The 26,392-nt window shown below is 38.4% G+C and overlaps 2 protein-coding genes across 3 annotated transcripts in view; one reads left to right on the top strand and one right to left on the bottom strand.

Moving 5' to 3' along the window:
- The window catches only part of GPATCH2 (G-patch domain containing 2), a 120,145-nt gene extending 111,649 nt beyond the window's left edge, over positions 1 to 8,496 (bottom strand). The window contains exon 1 of the mRNA XM_027641581.1: positions 8,165 to 8,496. Within this exon, the coding sequence (XP_027497382.1) occupies positions 8,165 to 8,220 (56 nt within the window). The 5' untranslated portion in view covers positions 8,221 to 8,496. The remainder of the gene's footprint in view (positions 1 to 8,164) is intronic.
- An 87-nt stretch (positions 8,497 to 8,583) lies between these two features.
- Positions 8,584 to 26,392, top strand: part of SPATA17 (spermatogenesis associated 17) — an 89,099-nt gene continuing 71,290 nt past the window's right edge. The window contains exons 1-4 of one of the 2 annotated variants that reach the window (XM_027641582.1): positions 8,584 to 8,716; positions 13,373 to 13,462; positions 14,737 to 14,818; positions 21,332 to 21,382. In XM_027641582.1, the coding sequence (XP_027497383.1) occupies positions 8,610 to 8,716; positions 13,373 to 13,462; positions 14,737 to 14,818; positions 21,332 to 21,382 (330 nt within the window). In that variant the 5' untranslated portion in view covers positions 8,584 to 8,609. The remainder of the gene's footprint in view (positions 8,717 to 13,372; positions 13,463 to 14,736; positions 14,819 to 21,331; positions 21,383 to 26,392) is intronic. The other variant, XM_027641583.1, reaches the window with a different exon arrangement.

Raw genomic sequence — 26,392 nt, 5'->3', positions numbered from 1 at the left:
TATTCCTTTTGAATATTTTGCTCCTTCCACCTCAAATTTCACTAGCATTTAGCATGTCTTTAACTCAGTATACTTCAGTAAGTTCACCCATGCATTACATGAACATAATTATGAAAAAAAAAAACATTAAACGATTGCTGCTGAACTCTAATCCTTCTCTGAAGGCTGTGAACGTTCTCTATAAACACACGACCAGACTCTCACATCGAAACATCAGAAGACCCCTTTTGCTGAGGTAAAGCAGAGAACATTGTTGATGCTCTCTACTACATTACACTGATACATACGGAAGATGCTCAGAAAATTATGTAGAGGACATTTAAAAGCAAGACTTTTCACTTATTTTAGAGTATAAAGTGATGGTGGAATTAAAGTTTTCTACCCATATCCAGTGGTGCTGTAGATTTGGATAAAACCTTGACACACACCTTCCCGCTGTCACTTACCACAAACTCCAATGTTAAAGGTACTTAATGGTGATGGTTGAATGGACAGTCATGACCACACAGTACAAAAATTTTAAATATTAATGGGAAAACCAAAGAACACGTTTACAAAGAAATCCAAGCATCTTACCTAAAGAAATTATATATTCTCCTTTTAAACGATTTTCAGAAAGACTTATTTTTAAACATTTCAATTGCAAGATCAATAAAAGCACAGAAAGTGGTAGAAACACAAGCTTATTTTGAATTCTTGAAACTACTGTGTCACTTATTTCCCTCTTTTTCTGCCCTGCTGTAATCTCTAGTCATATTACTCCCTCCTTATTTTGTGTTTTCTTTGGCTCTCAGTACAGCAGAGTTATCATATTGTCTTGTAAGTGGTGAGACAGCTCTGGAAGAATGCTACGCTTCTCCTTAATCTATTTGGTTCACAAGAATGAAAACATCCATAATCACACAAAATTACTTCTCAGAAGCGAAAGAAGCAACATAGGAGGAAAAGCATTCCAAACGAAGCAACAATTTTCTGAAAATTCAGAAAGAGAAAAGTGGAAAAGTGGAAGCCAATTAGTCTAGAAATTACTTCTAAATGTGGCAGCACAATGATGTAAAACTAATTCTTTCTTTGATTTTTCAAAGATTCAGTTACTGCAGAGGGTTTGGGGGGGTGAGAGAGGTGTCTGGTTTTTGCTTACGTTTTCTTGCTTGTGTGGTAGGAATACACACAGGATGCCTGAACATATCAGTCCTTGTTTCTCAGTAGCTATAACTGCAAAATGGGGAGGGCACTGGCCCCTTTAGCCTTACTATTAAACCCACAGGAAGAGATATATCCTCACAGGTGCTCATATCAGAAATGAGATACCATTAAGATTTAAGGGTCTTCCTGAGACTTTTGTACTAATACAACAGGAGCTGTACCACTCAGACAAACTGCAGCACATTTGGGTTGAGACACTAATTCCCCTGCCTGCCCAGCCCTTCTGGCACAGACTTTTGCATTCACAGCTAGCTGATAGAACTGGAGGTGCACCAAAAACTGAACCAGTAGGCTTAAACCTACATTTAGCTCCCAAAACGAACAGGTTTCTGCTAACCTGCCAGAATATGAACTAGCTCCTATGTTTCTTGTAGCCCATTCTGCCAGTGCCCCTGCAGCACAAAGCAAAAGGGAAAGACAGGGACACTAATGTCTTACACCATAGTTTATGATTAATTCCTTCAATTCAGCATCCTAATCTGTATGGATAACTATATCACTAAAATCAATGTAGCTCCTAGCGTGGACATACCAATTTACTCCAGATAAGTAAGGTGGTAAAGTTGTCTTATTCCAAAAATACTTCAAGATCAAACACAATATATCCAGCTCTGATTTTTATACCTGAATTCTTGCCTTGAATTCTTGCCAAAATATTGCCAATACAGACTGTGCCAGATCAAAAGATGAAAGTCCAGAAGAGTGAACACCCTTAAGTGTTTTTGAAGTAAAGGGTTAACAAGATTCTTAAAAGGCCCTGAGCGGTAAAAGGACTTAATTTCCAGCAGACTATGACTTTGAATATTATGCACTCCTGCAATTAATCTTTTCTACTGAATATCAAGTCTCTTCATTGCAACTCCTGAATTAAGATTTGTACAGGGCAGTGATCTTATTTACCCTAAAAATTGCAGTCATGGTTCAATGTATAATATAACTGTATCATGGCTGCATTACGTCTTAGGCAGATTGGACAAATCAATATTGTAATTATTTCAACATGTTTCCTTAGAATGATTACGAGAATTAGTTGATCAATTTGGGACAGTGCAAACTCCTTTGCAACAGATTGAGAATACAAACACAAATCACTTCAGCTTTTTATTCACATCACATTTTCAACATGCCAGTGGTCCATATTAAAATTCCCTCTCCTGATAACTCAAAACATTTCTTTTGCTTCATTTTATTGTTGTTCTCATTTCTCCTGCTATAATTGAAGAATTAAAATAAGGCAGCAGCAACCAGATAGAACAGTTAATCTCAAACCTATCTTCAAAATTCAGGAGCATATTTCTATTATAGCATTATTTATCAGACAAACTCAGTTTTGAAACTTTCTCCATAGTTCACGACCAGCTGTCAAGTTTGCTTCCAAACCTATGAAGCAATTTTAATCATCACTGCAGATGGTACTGTAACAAAAATATTTGCATTTGAAACAAGTTGAAAAATAACTATAAGAAGTATTAAAGACATTACCAGTGAGTATCAACAATTTTCAGTAAGATAAGAAATTTCAAAGGTTGTAACAATGAATGTAGAACAACATAGTGAGGTACATAAAATATTAAGATGAGCCACAGTTTAGTATGACTCACATAAGGCTATAAAAATGCACTTACAGCAACAGCCCACAGCTAGCAATAAACTGTAATGTCCTCACCAGGAGAAGATTCTACTTTATTACAAGAAAATCTAGTTTGCCTACACTGACCTTTACATTTATCTGAAGCAAGTTTAATGTAGTTCACCAAAGGCTGACTCTTTTCCTCTCAAACCCTTACCAAAACCAACCATATAAGTATTGTTTGCAGGAAACAGTGTAACTGCTTTCACCTGCTCCAAAACAGACCACACAGCTTCTGTTCAATATTAATATTCAAACTGAAAATCCTAAGGGAAATAATGGGCACCTACTTTTTCAGTGAGAATTAAGTATCATTTGTCTTCACCTCCCACCTAAAGCACGTAACAATGTAGAGCTTTGGCTGCTCGCAAAATATTTAACAAACAAACACTGATGGGAAAGTTAATTTAGTTGCACAGCTCTTAAGGAGAGGCATTATCTCTTACCAAACCAACAGCTGCAATATATATTTACTTTCTAGTTCTGTACCTTTTCCTGTTAAATAGGTAAGGGGTTTCTTGCAGCTAAATTTATGCTGCATCTGTGCCTCATCAATTCTGAAAAAAACCATGAGTTTTGCTGTCTTCACAACCCAGCTTGATCACAAGCTAAAAGTACAAGAAAAATCAAAGAGTTCCTTGAACACTGGGATTATAAAACTCAAATTCTTATAATCTTTTCCCACATGGATTCTCTGATGTCTTGTAACACAGGTGTACTCACAATGTACCTTTATCTTCAGACAGCTACTAATTTGAATCCCATTTCTCCATCTCAGAAGCTATTTTCACAAAGCCTTAGAAACATTAGTTTTGAGATCCCTGCTTTATTAATGAGTGTGACAGAACTTTGGATTGAACAGGTGCAAGTATTTGGGAGGTAGCAGAAAACGATAAATCTCACTGCCTTGCCTGAAGAATTTATGGATTCAAAAAAAGAGAACTATCATGTTCTTGGGACACATGAAGGGGGAAGTAAAATGAAGCAACACAACTGAGTTAAAAAGCTAGCAAGAGACTATGGTAGATTAGGAAATAACTGATAAACCTATGTTCCGTAGAAGGCTCTTCTCTCAGGTAACAAATATCAGGACAAGAGGAAATGGCCTCAAGTTGCACCAGGGGAGGTTTAGATTAGATATTAAGGAAAAATTTCTTAACTGAAAGGATGATCAGCCATTGGAATAGGGTGCCCAGGGAAGTGGTGGAACCGCCATACCTGAAAGTCTTCCAAAAAATGTATGGATGTGGCACTTGGTATCATGGTTTAGTGGCGAACACGGCAGTGCTGAGTTAACAGTGGGACTTTATCTCAGAGGTCTTTTCCAAATTTAATGATTCTATGATCAGAAACTGAACTTGTACCTAGACTATTTAAACTCACCTATCATTAAAAAGTCATCTTTATGAGGAGGACAAAGCATCTGGTTCAACATCCACATCTATTTATGTCCTTAGGCACTGTCTGCTGGACAATCAGGTATGAAAAGCTACACTACGACCAAAACGTATTCCACCCCTTCCACCCTGTATCAACCATTGCTACCGGGCACAGCAGCTTGTTACCAAGACTCTGCACTCTCCCACTTCTGAGGATCTGGCTTCCCCTAAAGTCTAAGAGCCAATGCACTGGCAACACATTCAGAGTAAATCTGACATGCAGACCAAAGCAACTTAATACAAATGTAATTTTCATACTATAAAATTTAAAAATGTGACAGTATCAGAACAGACAGAGAAATTAAACGGTTTTGAATTTTATATAAGATAACGTGAAGAGCTGTAAAAGCTGAGGACTCTCAAGACAAACCAGGATCATATACTGGAGCACATCTATATTTCAAAAGGGAAAACCAAACCCAGGCTACTTTTCACCTTCGAGGTATGCCAACGCTCCTTTGTTGCAGTCCATTATGTGTGTATATAAATCAGTTCCAGAAAATAACAAAGCATAGGAGGATTTTGAAAAAATTAAGATTTATGAAAGTCATTGTTCCTCAATTAAGACATAGTTAATACACTTGCTGGAAGTGTCTATGAACTTTTTCTATATCATATATACAGCTCCCAGTAACTGCATGCAATCACTACCGACATTTTATTCTCCAATCACACACTACACATGAATTCTTGGTACCAACTCTGTATTTGAGAAACTGCTTTAGACAATTGGAGTTTCCTTACATTTGTGCACCAGTACAGGCTGGGGGCCGACCTGCTGGAAAACTGCTCTACAGAGTAGGATATTGGGGTCCTGGCAGATAACAAGCTGTCCGTGAGCCAGCAGTGTGTCCTTGCGGACAAGGAGGACAATGGTATCCTGGGGTGCATTAGGAAGAGCATTGCCAGCAGGTCGAGGGAAATGATCCCACCCCTCTACTCAGCCCTGGTGAGGTCACATCTGAGTGCTGTGTCCAGTTCTGGGCTCCTCAGGCAAGAGAGACAGAGATTCTGGAGAGGGTCCAGAGGAGGGTTACACAGATAATCAAGGGACTGGAACATACCTTATGAGGAAAGGCTGAGGGAGCTGGGCCTGTTCAGCCTAGAGAAGAGACAGCTGAGAGGGAATCTCATCAATGTCTATAAGTATCTGAAGGAAGGGTGTCAAGAAGATGGAGCCAGGCTCTGCTCAGTGGTGCCAAGCAACAGGACAAGAGGTAAGGGGTAGAAACTGATGCACAGGAAGTTCCACCTGAATATGAGGAAGAACTTCTTTACTGTGGGAGTGACAGCACACTGGAACAGATTACCCAGGGATGTTGTGGAGTCTCCCTCATTGAGATATTCCAGAACTGTCTGGATGCAATCCTGTGCTGTGTGCTCTAGGATGACCCTACAGAAGTAGGGAGGTTGGACTGGATGACCCACTGTAGTCCCTTACAACCTGACCCATTCTGTGATTATGTGATTCTATCCTATACAATAAAAAGTATTTGAGCAATGATGGTATTTTATAACTGAGTATGCTGCTGATCCTCCTAAAAATTAGGGCCAGGCTAACTTGCAATAAGTATATCTGACTTTTCTACAACTGCTGCTTATCTAAGAAGGCACAACAATAAATACTATCAGTCTACTTATATTTAACAGTGAAAAAGTGTTTAGTACAGAGCAATGGCATACAGTCAGAAAGATGCTGACATGAACTACATTTAACAAGGCTCTAACACAAATGAATTGGTCAGCCAGAAATGAGATTTGGAGCAATTTATCATAAGAGGGAGCAATTCTTACAATCCCATTGCTGTCATTTACTGATATGCTTGCCCTTTTCAGAAGTATGAGTTCACTAATTAATTGTCAAGGTGCAGAATTACATGAACTGTCACATGGTGGTAATACACTATAGCACCATAGTCATTATCAGAGTGCCCAATAAGTATCCGAAACACAAACTATTCCTAAATTGCTACATGTGTTCACAATTTAAATGAAAAACATTCAGCTTTGGAGCAGCTTTACCATCCAAAGTGAACAGTTTTACTTTGTGGTTCTTCTGAATCTACTCAGCTCTTTAGGGTCTCAGTGCTGTTAGAAAAGCACAAGTTCTTAATTTTGTACATCAAGTATTAGACACTGAAAAAAGTATTTTCCTGCATCCCACGCAAATGGACTTCCTTTAATAGACAACTTCTGAAATAACTTATATATAAGAATAGGAGAGCAGCTCTGAGGAATAGTCAGATTTTCAACAGACCTTCCTTAAGAACTGCTAAACCAAGATTGCTATAGATAACATTTCAATATTTTTCTCTATATTGAATTCCTCTGGGCCGTGTATCTGCACAAGCAAAATCACTACTGTCTGATGACAATTGCAGAAGACTATGCCCACACCTCATGTTGCTGAAGACTATTACTTTATGTGGACACAAACCAGTAAAATTTAAAGATGAATGACAGGTATATTTAATGAAAAATTTCTCAGAGTACAGACACACGTTCAGAATGTCGTAGGCAATGTTTCTATTGTATGCAGCATTTCTACTCAAGTAAAAATACTTGTGCCACTGGAGTATACCTCATTCTCTGAAACGTTCTGAATTACACCAACAGAAGTTATATTTATATCAGGCAAATTTGGATGTCTAGCAATACTGACAAGCTTCTTCTACCCAATACATTTATCAGAGCAAGTAAAATCCCTCTTTGAAAGTTTTCTCATTTAGAAAATTGTAAAGAAGCCATGACAATACCCACAGGAAAAAAACCAGATGGCATCAGCAAAAGTGGAGGACAAATGGAGTTTTCTATGTAAGAAAACACAGTGTAAAGCCTTTCCCTTCCTCTTCGTCCTCATCCCCAGAAAAGAAACAAACAAAAAAAAAAGATGAAAGAAAAACTATTTTAGATCTGAGAAATCTACCAGAAGCTATCTGTATATGTAACATAGCCTCTAAAAAAGCCTCAAGGTCTCAAATTATTAAGAAAAAAAACACAAAAAAATGCCACCACAATCCTCCTTGCTGACATTAATAAAAGTTAAATGAATGACAAGCTATATACACCAGTTGTTACTTAACATATCACAAGATATGTAACATTTCAGGAAGAAAACTAAAGGCTTCCCAGCTGGTTTTTTGGGACATCCTGTGTCTATCAAGTCTTTCCACTACCAGTTTTTACACCTCCATGGCCTGTTAACAATAGTGACTTTTTCTATTCTGTTACTTGGCTTCCCCTATTCACAGTGCTACAATAAAAACAATATGGCCTTTGCGGACACTATGCTGGCACATGGAATTACATAAAACAGTAAATCTGTGAACTTTATTGCAGGAGAACCACCCACGCTTTCCCTGCTCGATGGCTACAGCAGCACTTGTTGATTCTTGGTTTGCAATAAAAAACCTCCAGAGCAGCAAACCTAAGTCCCTGGATGCTCAGCTGCACACACTGCAAGGGCTTTAGGCTGTTAGGCTGTTAGAAAAACCCAAACACGCAGGGAAACCTAACTGAGCTCGGGACAAAAGTTTTGATTCATCGTTTGCCTGCTGTCCCTTTTCAGAAAGTCGTTGAAATTCCTCCCTCCGCCTATTGCTCGCTCATAAACGCGTCGCGCCGCCGGGACGCGCCAGTGGCCCCTCTCAGACCTCCGGCCGCGCATCCCCCGGGGCCTGGCCGGGCACCATCACCACCATCACCACCATCCCCTCCGCCTTGTGCCAGCCGCAGCCACGGGGAGGCCCGGCCAGGGCACCACCCGCCCCCACGTTTCCAAGCCCCACCTGTAGCGCGGAGATGCTGTTCCCGACCCGCTCCCGCCTCCAGCGGCCCCGCGGGCGGGCAGGGGGCGGCGGACACGTGTCCCCCCCGGGCCCGGGCTTACCAGCTCTTCCTCGCCGCCTGAGCTCGGGTCGGGGTAGGTTCAGCCACCCGGAACATGAACCCGGCGCCTCGCCCGGCCGCTCCCCGGGGAGGCTGGCGCCGCTTCGCAGAGACTGTGCCGAGGGGAGGCGGGCGGGGGCCGGGGCCGGGCGGGCTCGGGCCGGGCGGGCGGGCGCGGGCGGCCGGCGCTGCTCCTCAGTCCCCCATGATGCGGGCCCGGAAGCGGCCGCGGCACCGGAGGAAGCCGGGTGCGACCACCTCGCCTCTTCCCGGCTCTCTCCCGACCGCTACCCAGGGGCTCCGCGTCCCCTCCAGCACCCCCGTCTCGCCTCCGGTGCAGCCCCACGCAGCCCCCGCTGCCCCCGGAGCGGTGCCGGTCCCTGCCTGCGAGGCCGCCGGGGCAGCGCCACCCCCGCGCCACAGCGCAGTGGGACGGTCCCGTTGCCATGGCGGCGGCGTCGGGAGGGCGGGAGGAGGGAGGGAGCATGGCCGCCCTGGCCCGGCTGCAGGAGAGGCTGTCGGAGCTGCGAGAGGAGTATTTCCTTGCGAAAAGGTACCCGGGCCGTGCCGGTGGTGGGGCGGGTCACACCTCCTCATGCTGGGCTGGGGCGGGCGGGCGACCCCCGGCAACGAGATGGCGGCAGTCCCTCTGGAAATTGTCCAGTTCTGGGCTCCTCAGTACAAGAGAGACATGGAGCTCCTGGAGAGGGTCCAACGGAAGGCTACGAAGATGATCAAGGGACTGGAACATCTCTTACGAGGAGAGGCTGAAGGAGCTGAGCCTGGTCAGCCACAAGGAGACGAGTGAGAGGGGACCTCATCAATGTCTATAAGTATGTGAAGGGAGACTGTCGAGAATGGATCCAGGCTCTTCTTGGAGGTGCCAAGCAATAGGACAAGAAGCAACGAGCAGAAACCAATGCACAGGAAGTTCCACCTGAATATGAGGAAGAACTTCTTTACTATGGGAGTGACAGCACGCTGGAACAGATTGATCAGAGAAGTTACAGAGTCTCCCTGAATGAAGATATTCAAGAACCTTCTGGTCGCAATCCTGTGCCATGTGCTCTAGGATGAGCTTGCTTCAGCAGAGAGGCTGGACCAGATGACCCACTGCGGTCCCTTTCCAACCTTAACCATTCTGTGATTCTGTTTCACTTTAAAATCCCTCCTGAGAGCACCAGCTTACCTCCTTGGTCCCAAATACTGCCAGTGTGATGTGAGGAGACCTGATGGCAGCAGCACAGCGTCTTTAAGGGGTCCATTTATACAATAAAAATACTTAATGTACCTCTCTTTCTCCGCCCACCCCCGCAACACCTTGCTAATTTTGAGGGAAAAGGAGCCTCTGGAAACTCCTAAAAGGTGTTGAGCCTCGCGATTACAGCCCTCTCCCCAGGAGCCAACCCCTTTTCCCCAGTCGCACACCAGGAGTCCCTAAGTTAGATTGTGCAACTTGAGTTTCTAAGTACCTGCTTTGTCTTTTTTTTACCAAGTTAAGGAGATGTTTATTCTACTTAAAGACCTAACATATCCCACATAGTGAGCAACAGGCTGAGAGGTCAAATCACCTGTTACCCTTCTCCTCACCAAGTGGGCCAGTTTGCACTGCTGAGTTTTCTAGCTGCTAACATGGTGATGGCCAGCTTTTCCCAGATCAGATTTTTGGAAATAAAATGTTTTAAGACCAACTTTAATATTGCATAGAGTTGTCCTGTAGACACTTTTATTCAACTGCACTGTTGCTGTTGCTGTATGTGCAATGCAAATACACACACACACACACACACACAAAAGTGTGTTTAGCATAGTTGTAGTTTAATTTTTCTTCACTAATTAATGAATAATTTATTTTTGAATCTAATTACAACATCATTAGCATGAATAACAAAGCTCCTGAACATTCCAAAAAGTTACACAGACATCAAGTCCTGCCTGCATGTAAAGTGTTGTGTTTTCCTGTTCTTCCCCTGAACTTTTGTTCATACTCCTGTGACTGTACACACAGCAGTTCACTAAACAAACATCAGTTACAGGAAACTATGCTTATATTTCACATATTTCAGGTTAGAAAGAGCAGTCTGAGCCAGACTTGGGAATCCATTGGAGGTCAGCATCCTTGATGTTTGGGGATTTGTTTTTTGGCAGAGCTTTCCAAACATGAATTGTTTCCCTTTTAAGAATAGGCTATGATTCATCAGCTTCTGAAAATTCAGATTTGCAGCTGAGTATTTAAATGAGAAGATTCAAACAGTCCAGCTCAGCAACTAATCTTAATAATATTTTTCTGATCTTCATAACATTGCTGTCATGCTTTATGCAGAACTCTCTTTATGTGAGAGGTATGAGGTGTCTTAAGCCAGCTTTTTAGGAAAAACACCTTTCTAGGGAAGGACTTGCCCAATGATGTCATAATGCAAAAATATCATAAACCTGCACTTTGAGAAATACCCTGTCAGCATAAGCATTAGACTATTCAGAATCCATTAGTGCACTGTCTAAAGTGTTACACAATTTTATCACTCTACTCTTTCAAGAACCTACTTTTGTTTACTGTAGCATCTGTGTCAGGTGCTGACCTTGAATATGCTTTTTTTACTTTCAGTAAAGTCTTTGACAAATACCTGTGACTCTAAAAGCTTAATTCAGACAGTGTGACAACTATGCAACCTGATCAAAAGGGCAAATACCTGCCTGAGAAACTTTCACCTCAAACCACTTCTGCTGGCAAGGGCAGTTAAAAGGGTTTGTGGATCTATCTTGTTGTTGGTCTGCTTCAATAAACTTTACGCGGACTTGTAAACTGCCTTGGCCAGGCAAGACAGAATGCCAGCTAAAAAAATCTAACAGGGAGTAAGAGAGGAGAAGGCTTCTGCTCTTCCAGAAGCAGACTGTTGTCATTGCCAAGTGGGTAGGAATGGTTACCTCTGACATGGACAGTCCCACATCTCCTTAGTTTCCAGACTGTAATTGTGGCTGCCTGTCCAGGCCCAAATTGCTCAATCAAAATCCTTTTAATCAAAATCATTTACCTCTAGGTAAAAGTATTGTGAAGGTGTCTGCTTCCTATGAAAACTCAGAATCTACACACGAAGGGAATAAGTAAGCTCTCTAGTCAGCTTTGAAAACTTTTTATTCTGTGGTCTTAGATTAAAAAAGTCTGTTTCCCACAGTTTTCAGATACTGAGAAAGTCAGTATGATGACTGTCAGATGACAATGAAAATTTGTGCCTGTTTAACATGATTTGAGAGCACATGCTGCACCAGATGATATAAAATGAGTGGAGCTAATGTTTCTTGATCTCTGATAGTAAATCTGCATTTCATTTCACAAGAAATATGGTGAGGATAATCCTAATTTATCAGATAAAAAATAGTCTTGTTGGTGTTTACTGATGCAATTAATGTTGACACAAAACTTTGTTAGTTGAGCTCACTGATATCAGGTAATTAAGGAAACTAACTAATAGTAACCTAATTGTTATTTTGTGTCAGGTGTAACAAATTAAAAAGTATTTGGTAAATATGTTCCTAATAAAAATGGGATAATAAAAAAAATCCACGAAAATTAAAATATCATTTTCAGTTCAAAGACTTGACAGTTACTGATGCTTTGAAACAAATAAAAAAATAAATAAAAGCCAGAGTTGATCTCACAGCTGAGTTTTACCTCTCAGCATTGAAACTCATAATGGTAATTATTTCTTCCTAAATTCTCTGAAAAGCCTCTTCCAGGTTAATATATTTCTTTAATCTCTTTTAGATTCATGGTTTTCCTTAGGTGACTTTTATCTTTGTCACAAACACTATTCTCCTAGTAGACAGTAACAGAGAGAATGCAAGCAAGAGATATCTCTTGGAATTATTTTCTGATGAGGTGCTTTTACTTGTGCTTCTTGTGTTTCTTTCCCACTTGTGCACGTCTTTTCCTTGTACTGTGTCATTTGACACAAAGCTTTGACATCTAATAGTTCTTGAAAATCTCCTTGAAGTCATCAATTCTCCCCTATATCTACCTTGCATCTTCTGCTACCTCACCAGTATCTCTTTCTAGATAACCTTTCTTCTTGTGTAACTTAAAGCCAAATCCTTCATCCTTCTCTGTATCCTCCCTTTTTCATTATTTCCTCTAGGATCTGTATTAATCAATGCTACAACCTTAGCATATTTTGTAATTCTGTTGTTTCCTTTTATTCCCTCTTTGCCTGTCTGTAGCACATGTCAATATGCTGCCAGTTTCATATCTACATCATCTCCAAAATCTGTGTCTTTGAGTTCCCATTTTGAAAAGTTCTGTCAGGACTCAAAAAGCTGTTGCATTGACTACTGTATTTCCATGTAAAAGATTCCTATGGTCGTCCCTTTGGTATCTATTTAAATTACTAAGTTTCCGAGTTCTGACTTCCTTTTAAGCCACACTAAGTTTCCTGATGTTCCAGGCCATCTAAAGTTTGGAAATTCCCACACCTAGTTTCTTTCCTATGCTTTCATGGTCATAACGGTATAAACTTACATTTGTATCTCACTTGCCTTTGATCACCTCTTCTTTTTCATATTTCTCCTCTTGAAATTCCTTCCTAGGAAACTAGATAGAATGTCTAAATCCTCTGTTTCCATCCTGCTAAGGTCAACTCATATTCATTAAAAAAATCCTACAGACAAGGAGTGTATCTGTCACCATTATTGATGCTATCAATGTTCAAGTAATACATGACTAAAATATTTTTTAACAATCAAAAGATAGTGTGTTTAAACTAGATCTTACATTTAATATGTGTTTCAGATTATAATATTGATCGCAGTGAATTTATTTAATATTCACGTAGTATACAATATTATGCACAGTTACCTGATTTTTCTTATAATTCAGTCCTAATTTTAGTTAAAGCATTATCCACATATTTCACCTGCAATGGAAGAATTCCACATGACATGCTGACATGTGTATTCAGTATTGTGTGAGAATAAGAAATACACTCTCCCAAAAATTACATTCCCTATGAGTTGCAATACTCTTTATCCTTGTTACCTTCGTACTATGCAACTAAAGTAAATTACATTTTTCTGCACTACCATTGAATTATGTAGAATTAAAAGTGAAAAACCTAGTGAAAAGGATCCAAAACTACAATAATAAAACATATTTAGAATATTTTTCTTTGGTTCTACATTGCCATGCTGATAATTATTACTGCTTTTATATTACCAGATCTATAGATGAAGACAGAAAAATAAAATACAGAGCTGCTGTCAAAATCCAGAGCTGGTTTCGAGGATGCAGGGTCCGAGCCTATCTGAGGTAGTATATTAAGCCTATCTAGCCTATCCTAATCTATGTTTCAGCCTTGAACTTTTCCTCAAAATTGCTCATGGTATTACTTGATTTTAATAAAATAGGAGCATTTAGGGAAAAAAAAGAGCAACAACTGTTATTCTGCTTTTAAACAGAATGAAATATTTGCTGTGGCGCTGTAAAAAATAATTTTTGATTTTCAGAACTGCGTACAGTTAAAAAGGCATGATGCTAATAGGTAGCATGGAAATAATCTATCTTCATAATAGATACACAGTATTCTTATAGGACATCTTATCATGACTGGAAAAGAAACGAAACAACCAGATGTCCCTCAGATATGCTGATTCAGACTTTTCTTATAGAATGATAGAATATCCTGAGTTGGAAGGGGTCATCCAAGTCCAACTCCTGGCCCTGTGCAGGACACCTCTAGAGTCACACCATGTGCCTGAGAGCGCTGTCCAAACACTTCTTGAACTCTGTCGGGCTCGGTGCTGTGACCACCTCCCTGGGGACCCTGTTCCAGTGCTCAACCACCCTCTGGGCAAAAAACTTTTTCCTAATATCCAAGCTAAACTTGGCCTGACACAACTTCAAGCCACTCCCTCAGCTTCTGTCACTGGTCACAACAGAGAAAAGATCAGTGCCTGTCTCTCCTTTTCCCCTCAGGAGTAAGCCGTGGACTGGGATGAGGTCTGCCCTCAGTCTCCTCTTCTCCAGGCTGAACAGATCAAGTGACCTCAGCCAATCCTCATAACGGCTTCCCCTCAAGGCCCTTCACCATCTCCATAACCCTCCTTCGGATGCTCTCTAGTAGCTTTATATCTTTCTTATATTGTGGTGCCCAAAGCTCCACACAAGATTCAAGATGAGGCCTCACCGGTGCAGAGCAGAGCGGGACAATCCTCTCCCTCAACCAGATGGCGATGCTTTGCCTGATGCCCCCCCAGGACAGAGTTGGCCCTCCTGGCTGCCAGGGCACTGCTGACTCATATTCAGCTTGCTGGCAACCAGGGCCCCCAGCTCCTTTTCTGTGGTGCTGCTCTCTCTTATTGTTGTTGTTACAGAAAAATTGCCTAGTGAGGGTATGGCAACTGGACTTTTTTTGTGTGCAAATGTATGTATGCATACATGTATACATATAAAGTGTGTTTGTAGAGGTCATCTGTTTGGAATAAGTATGGATAATACACTATATGTTATTTTTAATATTATGAAAAAAGTTATACTAGGAAGTCTCAAAAGAATCCTTATTTTGTTAATATATTTCATTTTAGACATCTGAATGCAATGGTGATTTTGATACAGAAGTGGTGGAGAGGATATCGATGCAGAAAACACTTCAGAAAAATGCTGGAGGTAGAAAACTACTTTTAAAAGTTTTGTTTGGTTACTTGTAGAATACATAGAAATAATTCATTCCCTCACTGTGAAATTAAAAAGCTGAATCTTGATCCTTTATTCACACAGGCACATACTTAACTTTACTATCATGAAAAGCACCATTAATTTCAGAAAGCCTACTCATAACAGTCAAGTTAAGTCAGTGTTTAAGTGTTTGCAGCTCTGGAATATTAGTCCCCAAACCAGCAATGAGATCTGCTCATGCAGAAGCCTGCCCACATGATGCTAATTGCAGGATTGGAGCTTTAAAAGATGCCTTTTTTTTTTTTTGTTTCCTGGCAGAACTTCTAATTTTGAAAATAAAATAAGCCAATGTGTCCACACATTGCTGTTTTATGTTTTAGTGGTTTAAATTTCTTGCTTAATGAACCTTGAAGTATTTGAGGTTTTGCCTTAAGGCACACAGCAGATCACAGTCAATCTAATTCCCTTGGCAGACCTGAAGATAGCAAAAGTGTATGATAGCACACAAGCTAAAACCTCTATTAACAGGTTTAGGAGATTAAGAAGAAACTAATTTGCCTTTAACATAAAAAAATTAAGGTTTTAATATGTGGTTTACTTCACTGATTTATCAATTTATGTTAATGTTTTACAATAGTTTTAAACTTGTTAGTCATTTATTCTAGATTAATTTTGTTAAATTGTTGTGTTTTAATCAAAACAGACAACTCAAGGAAAAGTAAAAAAAAGAGCTGTAATAGCTCATACATTACAGACCAAAGTTCGTACCCTCTACTGAACTCTATTTGCAAGTAGCAGGAGTCATGTACCTGAAAGATTGTCTATTTTTCCCCCAAGTTTATCAGTAATCTATTTAAAGATTTTCTCTCTTCCAACTTACTAACTGGCTTAACTGATAAATTATGAGCCATCTTTCAGGCTGTACTTTTCAGTCCTCTCTAATTCTTGAATATAGAGCAGATAGCTGCATGGTTGAATTGGGTTCTGTTTCAAAAAAAGAGAAGGAACGTCATCTGAATATTTTTCTTGAGCTTAAAGAAGGTTTGTTTAATCTAGAGGAGCTTCTGTAGAATGGAGACATGATAATGTATCTTAAATTTTTTAATGAAGAGAAAGGATCTATGCAGTCACTGGGAAAAGGGAGAGAAGAAATCAAATTCATGTGAAATATTGATGCATACTGCCAAAAGATGTTGTGGAACTCCCTCTAGTGCAGGTTGTTAAGAGGAGAATAGAAAAATGCTTATGGATGGCTTAGATACACTTCAGGCAATGTTTTAGATGAAGTCATCTCATAATGTTCCCTCGAGTTCTACATTTTTTCAGAGTTTAAGCATTGTAGAGAGATGAATTTCATTTCAGAAACAAGGTGATTCATGTGTTTCTGTGTTTTTCAAGATGAGAATAAGGACCATGTCGGTTTTTGACATCTGATCATTAGGTTTTTAAGAGGGATTAATCAGGACTAAGATCTGATGGCCAATTCTCAATCCCTGCCCGATTGTAAGGAGCTTTCTTTCGGCTATTCATGTTCAAATGCTAGTTTCTTTGTTGACAGTAATCAGTTTCCTATTTTAAATAGAATTATGTTACTTCAGAGACTTGCCTTTATGTATAGTGGTTGTGAGAACAGTGGTGCCCAGATAAGATACAAAGTGAACACATAACCACCATGCTTATTGTCTATTGCACTGTTCTGAGTGGTGTCCTGTAGGTGAGATGGCAAGATAACTCTTCCCAGACAGCCAGCCTCAGTGGTATTTGGAATTGGTGCCCAGGGACAGGATGAGAGGCAGTGGGCACAAACTGAAGCACAAGAAAGTCCACTTGAAGATAAGAAACAACTTTTTTTACTGTGAGAGTGCTCAGATACTGGAAGGGATTGCCCAGATTGAGCAAGCTGTTCTTGTAGAGTTTCCACCCTTTGAGATACTCAAAACCCCATCACATAAGGCCCTGCACAACTTTCTCTAATTGACCCTGTTTTGAGTAGTGGTTTGGAGCTTCAGAGGTCCCTGCCAACCTCAATTGTTCTGTGCATTCATGAAATCACAGGTCTTTTACCTCACCTCTTTGTTCTGTTTTCATTTTCCCTGTCTTCTTATAAAACATTCTGACAATTACATTTTAAGACAGAGTCTTTCAAATTAGCACAGATTTCCTGTAATAATGAAGCTGAGAGAGCTGACATCAGAAAACCCCCTAAGCTCTCCATTCTTGAAATATATTTCTGAAAAGAAAAATAAAAAAGTATTTAATCAATAAAGCCTAGTTCATATTTAGCTCTTCAAATAGACATAACTGACAAGCTCTTGCCAAATCTGAAGTCTGTGAAATAATGTAGGACAAAAAATTCTACAAGCCCACACTTAGGACACACATTCTAAATCAGACCATGAATTCATCCAGTTTCTGGATTTCAGTACTTATCCAGTGCTAGCCAGGGCTCTAGAGAAAGCGAATCTCATCAGAAACCTTCCAAATTTTACAGCAATCAGCATAGAGAACCACTTTTTCCCTTCAAATGCTTCATTTTGTACTTGCCATCTCTTTGATTGGAGAAGACTAAATAGGACAGCCTGATTGAAAGCCAACCTGAAAGCCATACAAATAGCAGATACAGAGGCATCCTTTACTCCCTTTAGACTGCTATATTCAATATTGTGTGATTTGGGGTGGACTTACATATGAAGTTCAAGTTAATGCCTTATGTTTGTTGTTATGCTGTCTTTACTCAATGGCTGAATTTGAAATATGTTAAAAAACCCCAAAATCTACTCAGCAGCTTAGCATAACTTTCAAGTTAAAAGGATCAGTTAATGTTTGCAATGAGCTCTTGCTAATAACAGCTGTAATTTTCCTGACTATGAAACACAGTGATACATTTGACATGATAGTTCCTTAAATACACTGGTCACTTTAAAATTTGTCTGCTTATAATGATTGGATTGGTATCTGCTGCCAGCAAACAAGGCAAAGCATATGCACAAAATACCCATGATTGCTTGATAATAAATCATTTTAATGATTATATTCAAAATTGTGAAATGTGAGTGGTACTGATGCGGAAAATAACAAAGGCTGAGGCTCATCAGATTGGTTGTCCATATGTGCATCACTACTAGTATTTCATTTCCTACTCCTCTACTGCCTCTTCTTTTGACTGTTAAAATGCATTAAGTAAAAAAGCCCTCACCTATTGATGCTATTCATATGATTAAGATTATGTGCCTTTCTATTCTAAACATAGGTTCTTTGGTATAAGGCTTTGTTTCCTAATTAATCTCAAGCTAAAATTAAGAACTGCTCTCCTACAATTTTCTTAATAACTTAGTTACATTGACTGTGTTGGATTCTGAAGTTTTGTGTGATGTGCAGAAAAGTATGAATTTTAAAACCAGGCAAGCACCAGAACATGAATCAAACTGTACATCACTGTTTCTTTATTATACTATTTCTCAAAGCCAAATAAGCACTTGTTTAAGGAAGGGGAATTGTAACATGTAATTGTTATATGAAGTTGGCGTGCATGATGGCTGTATTTTTAGCTTACTTTGAAAGGAGATGCAGTTGAGAAAAGTGAATATTTTATGTGATATAGTTTGACATCACTCTAAATGGTTTAGCTTCAACTCAGCAACCAGTTTTAAATAATACCAGTCTAACAGGAATTAGTCAAATGCCTATTTGCTCTACAAAAACACCCAAACCATCACAAGAACACGCCAATTTAGACCATGTGTTTCTTTCTTTCTCTCAGCCTTAACCTCAGTCAGATTTCTGGATCTTGTTTGAATTTGTCATTTCATATTAACTGTTTAAAGCAAAAGAAAACACCAGTCAGAATCAGATCACGTTTGTAGTTGGTCCCCAAACATGTTTTTACATACAAAAGGAGAAAATAGTACAACAGTTTATAAACAAAAGGCTTCAGATATATTTTGGAAACATATATTTTAAAGTAAGCTGGTGGGAAGACCTGTAACATCAGAGAAATACAAAGACTTCATGATTCAGAAATAGAGGTGGTACATGTGAATAAGATGGCAAGATAATTTTCCCCAGAGAGTTAACCTGGCGGTGTCACCTTCAATTGGCACTCAATGAATCAATGACAAGCAATCCATTGGACACAGGCTGAAATGCAGGTAATTCTGCTTAAGCATAAGGAAAGGGTCTTCTGGACAAGCAGGCCCCAGTTTACAAAAGAATCTTTTGTTTAGTAGGAGACCACATAAGTGTAGACTTGGGTTGAAGCACTAAATTATAACTGTTCTTTTGTGAATAGGGATGAACACATTTTCCATCACTTGTAATGGCAAAACTTTCTGATCAGGATTAGAAAACAGAGGGCAAATCCATTTGCAAAAGAACCTAGATAGGGACGCAGCCTTCAGCTTTCGGTGAAAGAATAAGGTTGTAAGACAGTTGTGTGAGCAATTCTGCATTTGGATGACTTGTGATTTAGAGCAATGGTTGAGTAAAAGCAGAAATGTGAAACTTCCTTTTTATTGTGAGTGACCATCTTAAGTGGTGGTAAAGGCCTGGATTTTCACACCTTAGTGAGGTGTGCAAGTTAGGATCCTAGTTGCCGCTGACTGTCTCTGTAAATAGTAGACAAAGTTTTTCAGTGCTTTGCCAAGCTCAGAGACAATGATCCCTCTGTCTTTGAGTGTTGATGATATCAAGAGCATTAATGACATTAGGTCTCCGATTTAGGTTCTTCAGTGAAATGGGCTGCATTCAGACCTAGGTGCTCACAGCCTTCAACTCTGAGAAGAATAAACAAAAAGATGTAAGATTTAGTTTAATAATCGATGGACAGAAATCTGATAAACATTTTTAAGCTTAGGAACTTCCATTAAAATGTACTTTATCTATTTGGTGGTGTGGCAACTCTTACGTTCCCTTGCAAAGAAAGAAAAGATGAGCTGCAAAACAGAATTTTATCAATTTAATCAAACAGTTTAGGAATATACTTAAATCTGGCAGACATTATTTCATTCCATTATTAACTATCTACTCTTAGTAGCACTCAGTAAACATTTATGGAGATGAAGGGAGAGAGACAGTCCACTGTTTATTCTAATTTGTACCGTTGGGGCAGATTTTCCCTCAAATATATATATATATATATATACACATGTGTGTATGTATACATCTACACATACACGTGAAACTTTTTTGAAATTGAACAACCCTGCAATTTTCTTTCACATAAGAAATATTTTTTTGTACTGTTTCCATTATTAGTAGATTGGTCTGATATTAAAGTGAGCATTTAAAATGCACCTTAATTAAACTGCAGGAATTATGCCTTGCTTAATGTAATGAAGAAAGAGAATTTAAAATGAAGTAGCATCATTGTGTTCATTTGTAAATAACATATTGCAGCCAACTGTTTCTTAATTGCCCAGACTGTTGATAAATAATCCAGTCCTGCTGCTCTCCACAGACAATTTGCTTTGGATCAGACTAGGCAATTCAAATAACACTAATTACAGTGAAACCCTTTTATAGTGGATTCCTGTTTGCCATGGGGGAGAAAATCACTATATCAGGGGAAAGCACTTTTGCCTTTGATTTGTGTCTAAAACATGAGAAACACATAAAAGCTGCATGTTGTGCTAAATAAAGGACATACTCTTGCATTCAAAGTACTTATATTTTACTTTTTATGATACAATTGTGAATTATGCTCATTTTGCATTTGTAATTAGAGGGCGGAACAGATGTGAAAGCTTAGTTTAAAGTGATGTATCCATTAAAATAACCTATGCTGCCAAGTGATTGCTTAGTATAATAGGGGATTCGTTCACTATGAGAGGAATTCTACTTTATTGGAAGGAAACCAGGACTTCAGGAAATGTTTTCTATATCAGGGGATTCACTGTAACATGGTATCATTGTATTTATGATTTTATGATGTTAAAATGAATATTAAATGAAACAAAATTCCCAACGATTACTCGGGAGGCAGCTAAGTACATAACATTTAGTACAGATGGTTGGAAGGCACAATTTTGCTCCATCACTGCATCCGTATCCTTGAACGATTTCGACTGAAGACAGCATTTCTTTGAATTTTTCATTAAACCAGACGTCTTGAAATATGAATTCCTTTTATGTTTCTGTGAGTTTTGGCTAAAAGAACCCCAGTGAATAAATCATACAATACTACGTGTCACCAGCACTTGTGAATATTTCTGCTTTGTTATTCTACTCTCAGTAGAGCACCATTGATTATCAAACTCAGCGGAGAGCATTTTATGATCATATATCTCCATTAGCTCCTAGTTTGACTACCATAGATTTTTCTGGTTAAGCCTGCATTATGTATTAGGAAGCCTATCTCTTCAATACAAAGTTTGATTTTATTCTCTGTAAGCCTAGAACTCTTATTATGTATTATGTATAAAGATTCTTATCTTTTATATGTAAAAATAGGAGGACTGTCTTTGTGTAACTGAAATATATGCCATCTTTTTTTTCCTTGGTTCACAGACAGCATATTTTATTATGAAGATGAATTTCTACAATGAAATGGCTGTCAGGGTAAATATTTCTTCCCTTGTTAAACAAATGAAAAGTCAATTGTGCTCCGAATTTGCTTTTAATAAAATGAGCAAACCAGAATAATATACACTTGATTGATATGCTGATGGCAACAGTGGGAAATAGTACATAGTTAAAAATTAAAGTTGCACTCAGTAGTTTGGGTTGTATTTGAAAACTGTAGCTGAATTTAAGGCACCTGCATGTGTCTTGCCCCATTTAAATGTTCATTGTACCTTACCTTATGTGATACTGCTAAAACCCCCAAACATTCTATTTGCCAATGTTCTTACAAATGTAGACATATATTTACAATTCTGACAAACTGATGTAGCTGTGCTTTTTCTTTTGTTGGTACATGACATTTGATGTATTGAATCTCAAGAGTTACTCAGAGAGCACAGGACAATTTCATTGCCTAAACACAGAGGTGGGACTGCACTGATCTCGTTGATGATACTATGAGTGAATTTTGCTAAATGAAGAAAAGTATAAACAGTCCATGAACTTTAGTAAATCTACAGTTGATGAAGCTTTTTACAGGGAAAACTGCAAAATATGTTTAACTAGAAATTAGGATTTTTATTCACTGAACTTCGGAACTGCACCTAAACAAATATGTAAAACAAACATGGGAAGGACATGAGATAATTAATTTGATGAAATCTTTTTATCTTACTTACTTATTTTGTGATATAAAACTGTTTTACTTGAGAGGCCTGTATCTTTTTAGACAAGCTATCTTACCCTTTGAATTCTGTCAAATGTAGGAATATGGTGAGGATGAAGATTAACCCAAGGAAACTCCTGTAAAGTAGGAAGATTCTCAGAATGGATTTTAATTTTGTGACCTTTCTGGGTCCAGAATAACTCAGAGTCAAGAGCTGCATTCCCATCTGGTTTTTTACTTAGTCCTGGTTCTCTCAAAGGCACAAAGTTGAATCTTACATTTGGTGCAGGTTAGAGAACTGAAGGTGTTTAACAGCAGTCTAATTCCTCACAAATGTACTTTCTTGCTATTGTTTTAGTTTATTCCTTAGTTAGCTAGTTGGAAAGCATTCCACAGTGGGTAAATGCCATTTACTCCTGCAGCTGAAATCAGTGAGAAAACATAAGATGTAAGCCAGCTCTTAAAAGTTGCCTGTGTACTTTTAGAAGACATTTGAAGACTAAATTTCAGAGGTAATTATGTATTCTAATCAAATGGAGTTTTGCATTTGGTCTTTCATTTTTAAAAGAAATTGAATGTGTTCCCATTCATTTGTAATGGAAATATAATGTTGAATCATTAGGTGATATAAATCTTCAAAGTACCATTTTTTCAGTCATGTCCTTTTCTTTAATAGAAATTTAAATCAGTAGAAAACAATAGAACAGATCTTTATTTAGTTGCAAATGTCAGAATCGGTTTCTCCTCTATCTAAATAGTCGTGTGTAGCAGTATCTGCAGAGCAGATTTAAAATGCTACCAATCTGAAACACTGCATGGTTTTGGTTTCTTTCTGTCATCAGTTTTCTGAAGAACTAACCAAGGCCCAGGACAATTGAGAATCAGGCCTGTTGAGCTTCTGCACAGTAGATGCATGCCCAGACTTTACTTTTCCTAAACCAACAGTGCCTCATATTCATACATTGGGAGTTTGATTCATGACTAATATAGTTCAGTGTTCTAAAAATATAACAATAACTGTGTATGTCATTCTACACCTCTGTCTTTTGTAACCAGACCTATCAGTTTTACCTTCTAAAATTGAATCAGAGATCTTGTGTTGATCAGTTTCAGTAGTAGGTCAAAATATGATTTTCTCCCTTAAAAGATTTAAGGTTACTATAAATTTTTAGCAACAAAAGTAATCCTGTGGCAAAAAAAAAAAAAAAATTCCATGAGCAGATGGCTTTTGATATATCAAGGTTTTGCCATTTGTTTTAGTGCTTAAAATAAACATTATTTATAAGACCACTTACATTTTGATGTTACTTAATGAGGAATATGCATCATTGATTTGACTAGCTTAAGAGGTCATTTAGAACTTGCCCGTTAACAAGCTGTAATCTGCTGAGCACACAATGACTTTGTTTAAAATTATCTGTTCAGTGCTGATCAATGACAATAATTGTTTTGTACCAATCACTGTTGAAACTTGCTAATTACTTTGAAGGGCACACACAGTTGTCTCTTTCTTTTCCAAGAATTTCTTAAACCTTCACCTTGGAATTAGAAAGAAATTCAGTTGCATCACATTATACTTCCTTATAAAAAGAAGCATTTAAAACTTTCACATTGAAAACGTGAGCATCATCAGAAGGTGTGCGTAAAATGGTCTTTTCTAAAAAGACTAATCTTCGGTTTTGAGATCTTTGACATACAGTACTAGGGAAAAAGAAATCTAGCATAAAATAATTTGAGACTGCAGTTTTTCTTACTTGTGTTTCATCCAGTTGAAATCAGTGAGTTCATTCAGAACAGAAAGTGGTGTAAATAAAGATAGAATGCAGCATTTAATTGGTACACTGAGCCCATTGGAGGTAATTATAGCTTTATACAATTTGAGCCCTTTGTCTTTCAGTTTGAGTTTTGATCCTTTAACCCAGAAATATCCAGTTCCGCATTTATAACTGTGAGGTGAAGACTGTCAGAAAGAGTTTCAAAGGGACCATAATCCTGCATTAATGAGCACATGGCTATATGGCAGCCAAGTTGCTCTTGTTGAGAAATTTTTAAGCCAAACAGCAAAACAAAGCTAAGATCCTTATTCACATGCAAAGGATTTTGCTTAATCCCAGATCTCTGAAGGCATACTCATTCTTTGCTCTTTCTCCATTCCTTTTTAACCCAATAAGCTTGTCTATGAGAAAGTGGAGTTGCAGAGTATGAAATTTACTATCACTTAGTGCAAAGCAGCATGTCTAGTGCTTAACCTTTCTTGTTCCCATAACAGTTATTTATTAATATTATAACGATATCTACAGGTCCAAACGCTTATTATTAAAAAAAATCCCAAACATACAACACATAGGTAAAAGAAAATACCAGCTTTTTAAATTAGTTTTGGGTCTTATTTGGAAAGAGAGGAAAATACATGCTGATGCACAAAGGGGGAATAGAAGAAAATATTAGCACTGGAGGTTGATATCCTCTTATTCCTAATAACTCCAGCGCATAGTTTAGTTTTCTTCATGACAGGTGACTCTAAGATTTAGGGAAAGCTTTTCTGTGATACTTTTTCTCTTTTAAATCCCATGTGAAAAGATAATCATAACTGTACTAGAAGGTGTCATTGATTGAGGTAAAATGCTAGTTTTTACTTTGAATAGTAGTGTTTTGAGGTTTGTGATAGAAAAATGGTGTCAAAGTATGAAAATATTCAGCCCTACCTTATTCTTCTTATAGGCAGCTCCAGTGTGTTACTGTTTTCTGCTCAGGAAAAGTTAGGAGATGGAGAAATTGCAGTCAGTAACTTGTGTCAGATATCACAGTGGTACAGAATTGGACTGCAGTGGAACTTGAAGGAGTTGAGAGAATATTACCTGTTACTGGAGAGCAGTTCCACGACTTGATGATGCAGACTCTGAAGTCTTTTGACTTTGAATAACCTTTTGAAGGTTATTGATACTAGGGGCAGTGGGCAAGTTTTTTTTTAATCTTGCCTTCTTGCTGAATCAAACACAAAACCCATGACACTCTATCCCTCCTTTTTTTACATGAGTATTTAGAATGATAAAGGGTACCAAAAAAAACCCGATACCACAAACACAGGGATTTCGCTCCACTTATCAAGTCATCCCTTGGTTCTGGAAAGAGAAGGGTTGATGTAAAGGGAAAAAAAAGAAGAATGTTCCCTGTAGATACACTGAAGAGTTTAAATTCTTGAAAAGTCCAGTAGCTAGAGGCCCACAGGGGTAGGATAGCGCTTAGAAAATTAGAATATTCTTCTCTTCAATGCATTAAGTGGAGTAACTTCGCACTTGGATTTGCTTCTGGACAGTAAAACCTCAAACTTCTTTTTTTTTAAATGTAGATTCTTCCTTTCAGCTGTTATGTCTTTTAAGATTTCAAAGCTGTAAAGCTCAAAGAGAAGGATGTTGCAGTAGTAATGAAGGTACTGCAGACTAGAAAATAGAAATTTGGAGATTAGTTTAGAAAAATATTGAGGAAAAAGGAGACAAATTGCAAAAAAGGAAGTAAAGAATATTTTACAGGGAATTTAATAAGTTCAAGGACAGAAGAATGTAAAGATAGAGGAACTAGACATAAGGAACAAAGGAAAAGATCATTAATCTATCATCATTAATCTATGACTAATATAAAACTAATCTAAAAGATCATTAATCTATTCTTCAGATGTGTATATCTAGAATACACTGACCTCTTATGGCAAAGAAAATGAGGAACGAGAGCAACCCTCAGCATGACTGAATAGTTACGTCTTCCTCCTGTACATGTCACAGGGATAACTGTGAAAGTACTGATAACTTTTTACCTAATTACATAATCACAGAACTACAGAATCATTTAGATTGGAAAAGGCTTTTAAGATCATTGAGTCCAACCTTTGTCCGATCACCACTAAGTGCCGCGTCCAGTCATTTCTTGAACACCTTCAGGGATGGTGACTCCACCTCCTCACTGGGCAGTCCATCCCAATGCTTAATTGTCCATCCTTAATGCTTACTTTCCCTTCCAACAAAACAGATAGCCAGTAAACAGGTAGTAATTTCAGAAACATCATGATTAGGATTTTTAAGTATCAGAGAAGATTTTAATGTTTTTGTCAAAATCAGTTCTTGGGGAAAGTCAGTTAGACTAAGTTTACTCCCGCCCCTTTTATTTTTTTTCTCCTTCTGATTTTTTTCAATTGATGCTTTTCAAAATGCATCAAAAAATAAATTCTTTCTGGTGGGGGATGCTACTTAATTTCTATTTGTAATGCAGCTTTACAACTAGCTACAGAGAAAGAGGTTTCCTTTTCCAGGTTAGGCTTTCTCTGCTATGCAGGAGAATGGTATTTT

The sequence above is a fragment of the Corapipo altera genome, unplaced genomic scaffold (genome assembly GCF_003945725.1).
Source record: "Corapipo altera isolate COAL_440 unplaced genomic scaffold, ASM394572v1 48b, whole genome shotgun sequence".
NCBI classification, from domain to species: Eukaryota; Metazoa; Chordata; class Aves; order Passeriformes; family Pipridae; genus Corapipo; species Corapipo altera.
The sequence above is the reverse complement of the archived record's forward strand: the minus strand, read 5'-3'. Positions and strand labels throughout refer to the sequence as shown.